The 10493-nt window shown below is 40.0% G+C and overlaps 1 protein-coding gene across 1 annotated transcript in view; it reads left to right on the forward strand.

The window, feature by feature from the left end:
* F5 (coagulation factor V) overlaps positions 1 to 10493 on the forward strand; it is a 70793-nt gene that overhangs the window by 11409 nt on the left and 48891 nt on the right. Inside the window, exons 3-7 of the mRNA XM_018557282.1 lie at positions 1461 to 1583; positions 2980 to 3192; positions 4811 to 4969; positions 6506 to 6727; positions 9833 to 9989. Coding sequence (XP_018412784.1) covers positions 1461 to 1583; positions 2980 to 3192; positions 4811 to 4969; positions 6506 to 6727; positions 9833 to 9989 — 874 coding nt within the window. The remainder of the gene's footprint in view (positions 1 to 1460; positions 1584 to 2979; positions 3193 to 4810; positions 4970 to 6505; positions 6728 to 9832; positions 9990 to 10493) is intronic.

Consider the following 10493-nt stretch of genomic DNA (forward strand, 5'->3'; position numbering starts at 1 on the left):
GATGTCTCCATAAAGAGGACCTGTCACATCTTTTGCTATCACATAGGGTCGTTTCTTAGCCCCCTATATGATAGCAATAAAGTTAAGTGGGGAAAAAAATAAAGTTTCCCAAAAAAAATTTTTAAGTTACACATAAAAAAGAATTGAAAAAAAAAAATTGAAAAAAAAGTCCCCACCCATACATACACGCATGCAAACATACCTGCGAAAAGGACGATTGCGCCCATTACGCCGCACATGTTACATATAATGTAAAAAGAAATTTCATAAATTTTTCCTAAATATAGTAAAAAATAAAACTCCCAGTGGTGATTAAATACCGCCAAAAGAAAGCTTTATGTGTCCCCAAAAAATGGTATAAAATTAATTTCAGTACAGCGTTGCATGACGGAATAAACATCAGTCAAAGTACCGCAGCGCTGAATACTGAAAAATGGCCTGGCTAGGAAGGGGGTGTGAACACCTGGTCAGCAAGCGGTTAAAGAAGAGTTTGCATTCTTAAATGCTAATTTGTAAATCCCAGTTAAGCTACCTGAAATAAGTTTCAGGTGCATCAAAACAAAATGTGTTCAAAGTCTTCCAGTTTTTTTTTGTTGTTGTAGAAAGCAGCCACATAGTCTTCCTGGTCATTGGAAAACTCCAACTCATCAGACTTCTGCAGAGAGACCACTGCTTCCAAATGGAAGGAAAGGGTCCCTCCCTACAACATTTTGGCAGGGCACAGTCTCTTCTGATTGGGCTGTGGCTGCTTGGTGAATAAAATGAAATGAAGACTTTGCACATCTTTTGTTTTGATGCCCCTGGAATGTATTAAGCTGAAAGTTCAGTTGGGCTTTAGGTGCAGCAAGCAATAGCAAGCAGTTAGAATCTGTCTTATACTGGTTCCATTTCAGCAGAGTGAATTATAATTGTTTGCAATGGTTTACTGAACGTTTAAATTAGCACTTAAGAATATGAACTTCTTATTAAATAAGGCAGTTTATCTGCCTATAAATAAGGGGGCCCCTGGCGCTCCTTGAGAGGTAAACCACCTACCATCCACGAATGTCTTTTCATGTAATACTGTTATCCTTATTTTATACAAAACTCCTATTCCTTTTTATTGTATTTTGTGCTAAATGCTACCTACATTCTTCAATAAAAAATATTTTTACTAAGCAAGCATCTAAGCGCTAAGCAAATATCCTCAGAAATAAGCAGAAAAGCATAAAATTGGGGCTGCGCGGCCCCAATTTTCCAACATAAAAGTGAACAGTCTTGGTTGGATATTACCAGTCTGGGTAGATTATAATATCCAGTTTTGGATTGACTTTGCCTCTACAGTTGGCACAACTATAAATTGTAAGGGAGTGGTACTCCAACAAATGGCTGTTAGAGAGGTATAACAGATTGCAGGTAGGAGGCCAATATCCAACATAAATTCTACTGAAAACATTTATTTTCTATGTGTTTCCCTTTAGGTATTTTAGGACCAACTCTGCGTGCTGAGGTTGGGGATACTTTAAAAGTTCACTTTAGGAATATGGCTACAAAACCTCTTACTATTCACCCGCAAGGAATTACATACGGGAAACTTTCTGAAGGTAAACGTCTTATTTTTACTACGGTATGTCATTCTTACCAGACTTATAGTGCAGTAAGGTTTGATTTCTTTTGTAATATTTTGTTTTTGCTTCTACGGTATTGTATTTCTGTATTTGCATACACTTTATAGCAGATGATTACATTCTGCTCTAGTTAATTCAACAGGAAGTATGAATGGACTACAAATGTGGTGAGGTCACTGCACTTGTATTCCATTGAGAACCACAAGTCACTCTGCCTCGATGGCTGATGGAACATGTCGTTTTTATATTCGCAGATCCTGTCAAAGGAACTGTGAATGGATGATGCAGCTGTGTGGACTAAGCAATAAAGACCGTAATGTCACCAGCACACCACTTTATCAATCCATCTATATTGACATCGGATAAACATGGTATCACAAGGAAACACAACATTTCGGAACCACGTGTGGTTTGCATCACATCACATTTTGTGATGTAGTAACTGCATGTGGTTCCTAAACATTGTGTTTCCTTGTGATACCATGTTTAGCTGATGTCAATAAAGACATCAGTAAGGGGGACTTTGGTGTGCTGGTGACTTTACTGTCTTCATTGTTCTATGCAGCACCATCTGCTGGTCACTACATCACCCACTGGAACTTCTTGAATGTGATATCACTCACAAATGGGATGGGATATTCCTAACGTGTGGACTGAGCCACGCACAGCTGTACCATTTACAAAAATTAGCAGCAGTCTTCAGGGAAAAGAACCCCACAATTCAGGTAAGTGGGGGGGGGGGGATGGTGGTGGGGTTGCAATGTGACCATGTTTCATGTTACACCATGATGGCCAGTGCATTCCAGCACGATTCGCTGCTGGAACACACTGGAGCGCATCCTGGCCAGCTTCCTGCATTCAGGGGTGGCAGTGCGTTGAAGTTAATAGCAGTGTGATCGATTGCACCAGAAAGTGTGGCACATCAGTGCCTGCGTTCCAGTCCAGTGTGATCTGAAAAAATAGTGCATGCAGCATGCACCCCCTAAACGCAGGAAGCTGGCTCGGGATGTGTGTGAACCAGCCCTGAATATAGGCATAACATAAAACACGGTCACATCACACTCACTATTTTGTAGCAGCAATTTGGTTTTCTTAGCTTTTTTTGTTGCTAAGAAAAAAAAATTGCAAATAATGAAAGCTCTGAGTCACAGAAATTCCAAGAGATTAGCATCTTAATCGCTAAGTAAATTACTTTTTGCTACATTTGGAGCTAGCGACTGAATTACCAGTTTCAGTAACCAACCATGTTATCCAAGGCTGAACTAGAGCAATGCTCTGTGGGTGGTACTCACAAAATCACAAACATCACAATGTTATGTTGTGAATGTCACATTCCTTACAGACAAATCATTTGGAAATTGTTTCTTTTTAGGGGTAAAATATGCTGATGGCACCTCCTTGCTGGAAAAATTTGATGATTCAGTGTTACCAGGCCAAACATATACCTATAGCTGGGACATCACAGAAAACATGGGACCAAAAGAAGATGACCCTGATTGTCTTACCAATATCTACTATTCTGCAGAGAACATGGTGCAAGATGTGAACTCTGGGTTAATTGGTGCATTGCTGATATGTAAAACAGGTAACTGAGTTTCCAAAATAATAACGTTTCTTCTTTACCAGCCTTTGCCTTATTACAGGCTGAATAAAGTCCATTAAAAGCCATGTATGTAAAAAGTCGTATTTTATATAACTAGTACGATTAAACACAGATAATTTCATTAGATCAGTACTTTGTTACTTACCTGGTATCTTGTAAAGGGGTTAAATCATGGGGAATTGTTATATAAAATAGGGGAGGGAAAATAATGGAGATGTTACCCAAATTAGCATCCTGTTGTCACATTTAAGTGCATGGTAAAATAAAACAAAAGCTAACAATAATTTTTAAAACTAACTACTTTTCCTACAACCTTCATAAACTGCTTTTTTCTATGGTATGCTGGGCATATACTGTACATTTTAACAACTGCAACAGTAAAAAAGCAAACAGAAACAATAAGCTTAATGTTGTGGATGGGAAAGTGCATCATTCAATGAATCAATCAATCATTGAGATCTCCAGTCTAACCATTTCCCCACCAGCCATTGCAAAACTACGGCCTGTAGGCCGCACGGTTATTGCATGTGGACGCACCTGTACCAGTGACGTGCCGTGCCTTCTGTGCTGGGTGAGGCATCCCCCAGCCTCCCGAAGCTCCGCCTCCGACCTGTCAAAACCCCATCCATCCTGCCGAAGCCCCGCCCCAACTTGGTAACCGATCTGTGTGGGGTGGGGGGAGGAAGGGAGGACACAAGGAGGAGCCTCCCTGCCCCTCACTTGCTCATCACTGGTGAGGCATCGAGATCGATGTCCTCACTGATTCTTTTTTTTTTATTGGACAGCTTGGACCAAGCCATCCACAGAGCTCACGCCTCTAAAACAGAGTAGAGGCTGTGACAGCTCTTGCCTCACCAAGTTAGGTTACACAAGCAGTGGGGAAGCCTGCTGCCATGTAACCTACTTGTCAAAAGCCGGATGCAGTGCTGCCTGTAATTAACACGCAGCGCTCCGTCCATGGCAGGTTACACAGCGGGGAGGCTTTCCCTGCTGTGTAACCTGTAACAAGCCAATCTGAATGGAGAAAAAGCTGTCAGCTTAAGACTTAAAGCTAACACCTTTTTTCTTCACAATACTAGGTGAGGCTCTGCCTCCCCTGATCGCACGTCCCTTAACTGTACGTCCTCCCTGGACAATTGGTCATCACAGCTATCACATGGCAATGTTTGCACAGCTTAATCCTACACTTGCTTTTACAATGGAAGAAGGGGGGGAAATAAGAACTGTTGCATAAATTAATCATTAATTTATTAATTTGATCCTCATGACACCAAGCAGCAGCAGCTGCGGATCATTTATAACCCTTTCGCCCCTCCTCATCTCCTGTATATGTCAGTTCGTAGGTATGCTCTTGACTAGTCTTTTGACTTCTGTGATGCTGTCTTCACAATAAATCTGTGATACATATTTATTTGGAATGCTGGTGATTTCGCATTCTTCCATCTGGTCTTGCCATGGCACTATCCATTGCTATCACTTCGAGCATCCACTTGTTTGAAGGTGTGGACCATCAGAAGTACAGCTTGATATTTGTGCTTTGTTGATGTATATATATTACATACAACTGATTTGTGATGTTATGTCTTTCCTCTGCTCTTAGGAAGTCTCAAGGAAGATGGAACTCCAAAAAACTTTAACAAAGAGTTTGTTCTGTTGTTTGCGGTATTTGATGAAAGTAAAAGCTGGCAGGCAATTCCATCAACGAAAGAGAGGCCAGTAATGTACACAATTAATGGCTATGCAAAGGGTACTGGGCCAGGTATGAATTTGTGCTTTCCACCACTTGGCATTGAATATCACCTGAGTTTTTTTTAAGCTGTTCATGATGTGGGGCAGAATAGTGGTTTAGTAGTTTTGCCTTGCAAAACCCTGGTTTGAATCCCAGTCAAAACACTCTCTGCATGGAGTTTCAATGTTCACCCTGTGCTTGTGTGGGTTTCCTCCCACACTCCAAAGACATGCTGGAAAGTAAATTAGTGCTGTATGTGTGTGCGATAGGGACCTCAGATTGTAAGCTCCTTGAAGGTAGGGATGAATGTGCAGTATTTAAAGCTCTGCATACATTTTTGGTGATATATAAATACCTATAATAAATATATTTGTTTAATATGGATATTAATATAATGCCAACAAATGAGAATGATTTTTGCAGGTAGCCTCACAAATAGTGGGGGGAGCTGCATTTGTCTCCTAGGTCTCTACGGTAAATTGTCTAGTGTATCGCTAGACACAAACATTTACAGGGTAATTCACAAAAGGGTGAAGAGTTTGGAGAAGGCAGGAGAAGTGAACAATCTAGGACAACATAGCTTAACCGGAAAGTGATCTGAATTGGAGAATTTTCCCAAATTAGCTATTTTGGCCTAGATTGTTCACTTATCCTGCCTTCTCCAAACTCTTCACCCTCTTATAAATAACCCTGTACGTTTTGAATAGTGTGGGGAAGGCTTAGATCCTCTGTCAACCTATCTCTCATCCTCCCTAATGGGAATACTGAACACTATTTGTAGTGGTGACCATTGTTACTAAGAACGAAAGGAAAATACAACATGTTAGAGCTGTCTCCAGAACTAGAGGTAAGGATGAAATCTTCTAAAGGGGACACCATTTCTGGGGACAACTGCCAAAGAGGGTAATTCCCCTCACTTTGGAAGATAACGCTAACTTCCTGTTGCTTTTCTGGGACAGGAAGTGATGGGAAATTTCCTCAGTATTACACAGACAGCAAACGTAAACTGGCAGAGGTTTTAACCCCTCCCTACTCTATCCAATACAAAAAAATACATTATCATTACTGATGTGGCTTTTTATTTAAAAAAAAAAATCAATACCAAGAAGTAGAATATGGACCAGCACCATGCTGTCATAAGGACCTTTTATTAGACACTTGTTATTTGGCAGTTGTCAAAAACAACATACATATGGGTTTGTTATTCAAGTGCTGCGTATGGACACTCTGCCACTCTGTAATGATATCCTGATTAATAAATTGCAGAATATTTTGGAAATCAGCCTAGTATGGAAATATGCATTCTGCAGGCCACGACTCCTGAGAGAGATCCAAGTGTCACAACATGTTGTCCTAATACCCCCTTAAAGCTTTATTAGAAATACCAATAATTTTACTAATATCATAATGGACTATTCTAATATGCTGGAGCATCTCTAGCCCAAAGAACCACAATTCAAACATTTTTCTTAAATGCAGTTATATAATGTAGTTATATTTACTGGTCCAATATGTTTTTTTCTATGTACTTGTTAATCATCTATAAAACTCTCCTTTTTTTTTCAGATTTCAAAGCCTGTGCTGACGACAAAATCAATTGGCATCTATTAGGCATGAGCTCCAAACCTGAAATCTTCTCGGTTCATTTCTTTGGCCAAACCTTGAACGAGGATCATCACAGAGTTTCTGTCATAAGCCTTGCTAGTTCTGCATCCACTTCAGCCAACATGACCGCCACTCAAAGTGGCAAACTGACAATATCATCCCTTAATAAAAACCACATTGAAGGTTAGAAGTTTATAATTATGTAACAAGCCCTCTATGTGATAGCATAATGGAAGATATGGGTCCTCTTTATGTCTATTAGACCCCTAATGTCATCTATGGACCCCACTAAAGCTGCTGAAGCTCAGATTGTGCTTCACCAGCTTCTTCACTGGCCCCAACGGCCAGTGCAATGACAGTCTAAAATCAGAAATTATAAAATCATTGTCACTTCCAGGTTCATTCACTGGAGGGGAAATAATATACTGGATGTGTGCTAATCACACTCTGGTCAACCCACCACCACCTGCCATGCTGGTCCCGGGCCCACACTAGAGACAGCGTAGCCCAGGATACTTGGCACCCAGATGGGGTGGCACCCTTTCAGGCCTGTATAGCTAGTTGTACATGAAAGCTGGGTTCTGGCTGAAGAAAATCATACCAAGATCACGGCTGCAGCAGGTATAGGCAACTTTAGGACCACGGCATATATGTACGGCAGTGCTAAAGTGGTTAAATAAAGGGTTGTCTCTGATCAAACTGATGGGATGATCTTATTAGTTATATATGATTATGTCTACCATAGTTAAAGTGAACCTGTGCCCATGAAAAATAAAGTATTTACATATTCTGGATAAACAGTAAACACACTTTTTAAAAAAACAAACCATCATGTATCTGTATTCATAAATTTGGTAAATAAACTAATTTTCAAAGTTCACAACAGAGGCACTTAAATCTTAGCTTTTATTCTATGAGAACAGACTGCAAACTATCTAATGTAATCTAATGGCAGACTACAAACTACCTAATGTAAACACATAGCACAAAGCTATTAGACAGCTGTTAACTGTTACTGAAACCGGCTTTTAAGGATCTTTGCGGATTAATAATTTCACATTCAAATCAGCTAGAGAAATTAAGTATGGCTTGTTTTACTTTCATAAAGTTTTTATTAAAGTTTTAGACAGGACAAAGAGAGAAATTACAGTAAGCATCTCATATGACAAATGTAGTTATATAGTCAAGACCGGTCAGGTATCTGTTTAACAGTGACCTTCATGGTAGAATAGACATATCAGATACTTACATACAAACAAAAATAAAATTGATCTTTCCATAATGAGCTCATAGTAGCAATATCAGGAGATATTATAACAATAAAACATGGTTAAGGAGACTGAGAAATGTGCAGGTATTGCATCCACGGATCCCAAACCCGTTCAAATTTATCTCTAGTATCTTTAAAGATATTATTCAATTTATCATGTACCATAATAGTATGGCTTATTTTAAAGCTCTTTTACTGCATGTTAAGAAAATAGTTTAATGTCCATAGTCTGGGCACAAGTACCCTTTAAATGTAGCAGCAAAGGGGAAGCAGCAAAGGGGAAAAGAGCAAAATAGAAGTGTAGCAGCAAAGGGGAAAAGAGCAAAATAGAAGGTAAAGGGAGAATTGGTATGTTAAAAGCTCCATTGTTCTAGGTTTTGGTCTCCACCATCTGTTCTCATGGTCAGTTGATGCTGGTGTTACCTTGGCATTATTTTTAAAAGAGAAATAATATTTGTTTACACCTTTTTTCATATCTGGGAATTGCCCTTAGTAGAAGTACCCAAAAGTAGCAATAAAAAAAAAAATCCCACTACCAAAATAAACTTTACTAAAATCACATTCACATTACAACACTCTTCTAAATGACTTGATAGGGATAATAAAAACTTCATAGGGATATTTTTTTTTTACATAAATCGATAAATCATTTTAACACTATGAACCCTTGTTCTTGGGGATGAATATGGCCAGGCGCAATCAGAATAGTTTTTTTCAAAACTTTGCTAATCTCTATGCGTAGACACTTAGAAAACACACAATTGTTTCCTTTAACCTCTTCGTGACTGACGACGTACAGTGTACGTCGCCAGCATCGGGGCTGTTTAAACAGACTCCCGGTGACTTTTGCCGCCGGGAGTCTGTTTAAACTTGTAGAGCCGACTGTCGGCTTTACAACAGAAGCGATCCTGGCGACTTACCTGTCGCCAGATCGCTTCTGCGTCCCGAAGAAGGGGCCGCCCCCCCCACCTCAGTCATGAAGGGGTTAAGAAGGTGAACACTCTGTTAATGATTTGTATGTATCTTAAAGTGTATGACCACTTTTGTAACCAACCATATTTGTTATATGTTCCAATTCACATTGCAGAGCATAAAAAAATGCTGCATTAATTTTTAAGTGCTTTTAACTTGTTTGGAATGCAACTTAAGGTGCCCATACACTGCATGATTCTCGTACGAGAATCGCGGGAAATCCCGCGATCGTACGATAATCGTGCAGTGTATGGAAGGTGTGCGACCGTTTCTTCTGTGCGGTCGCACGTCTTCGTCGAACAAGCAGGCTGGAAAACCAGTGGCCTGCTTGTTCGACAACTGCCGAACGGGACGGTGTGCGCACACTTCCTGTTTGCAGTCATGCGATGATCGCAAGTACGATCTGCCTGTCCAAGATGCAAAAGTCTTGCAAGGGTTGTAAAGTGTATGGCCACCTTTAGAACTCAGCTTCCCCATATGTAATCTGAAGGAGGGAGCTATGGGAAGTTATGTTAACTCTAATTAACCCTGTCTGCCCTGTGCTGGTTGATCCCATTATCAGATGTAAGCTAGATTTGAGCACTGTTTGTCCTCACAAAGGGTTAAAGACTTAAAAGCATTTTATGTTAATGAGAGGAAGCTCAGTTTGACCCTCAGTTTGATCCTCTAGTTTCACTTTCAAACTGCTCAGAGTAGCCTGGAATCTGCACAAAGGCCTTCACCAAAGAAACATCTGAAAGGTAAGATATATTTTTAAAAAGTAATTTTTTCAGAATGCTGTGTGAAATGGGACCACATACCAAACATATAGTGGTGGTTTCTTGAATTTGACTGCAAAAGTGGAAATACACAAAAAAGCTGTCTACATGTTGCAATCTGATTGCGCACTTGCTGCACAATCTCCTCTAGATTTAGCAACAGCTACATAAAGTGAACCCTGTAAATCTAAAGGACATTGTACAATCAGATTACAACATGTGTCGGGAGTTTTACAGAGAATTGTGAGAATTTATTTAAAAAAAGTATTTTTTTTGTTTTTTTTCCAGCTGGGATGCAGGCCTATTTAGATGTTGAAACATGTACCAGTAAAGATCACAGAAAACAAGTTTATCAAACAAGATTTATTAAAAGCTGGGATCACTTTATAGCTGCAGTTGAAGTTGATTGGGATTATGCCTATCGTAGTTCAGACCCCTCTGCAAGGTAATATTCTCTGGTTCATAACCTCAGAGGTTATTGATGGGAAAGCCTATTATCAGTTGCATTGGAAGAATCTGCAGGTTTTTTTGTTATGTTTACCACCAGTGGCGGATCTAGGGAACAAAGGGTCCTGGTGCAAGATTTTTTTTGGGTACAAAATGGCATTGATGTATAAAGTACAGCTGAGATTTGTAGTTCTCTATAGAGGGTGCCATTCTGCATTGCTGCAATGCAGAATGGGACCTGCTATATAGAACTACAAATGCCAGCTGTACGTTATACAGCAATGCCATCAATTGGGCTACAAACAATAATGATTTTATTTTTTAACTTACCTTCACCTCCTCTGGCTTTTTTCTGGTAGGGGAGGCTGCAGAAAACCGCCCCAGTGTGTGTGTCAGAGACAGCGCGCCCATGTACTCAGGCGGCTGTTTGCTGGGTTTTTTTTTTTTATTCTCGGCTCCCTCCACAGTATCCGGCGGCCGACGGGCCCCCTCATCTCTGCGC

This window comes from Nanorana parkeri, unplaced genomic scaffold (assembly GCF_000935625.1).
Source record: "Nanorana parkeri isolate BGI_ZX_2015 unplaced genomic scaffold, ASM93562v1 scaffold278, whole genome shotgun sequence".
Classification (NCBI taxonomy): domain Eukaryota; kingdom Metazoa; phylum Chordata; class Amphibia; order Anura; family Dicroglossidae; genus Nanorana; species Nanorana parkeri.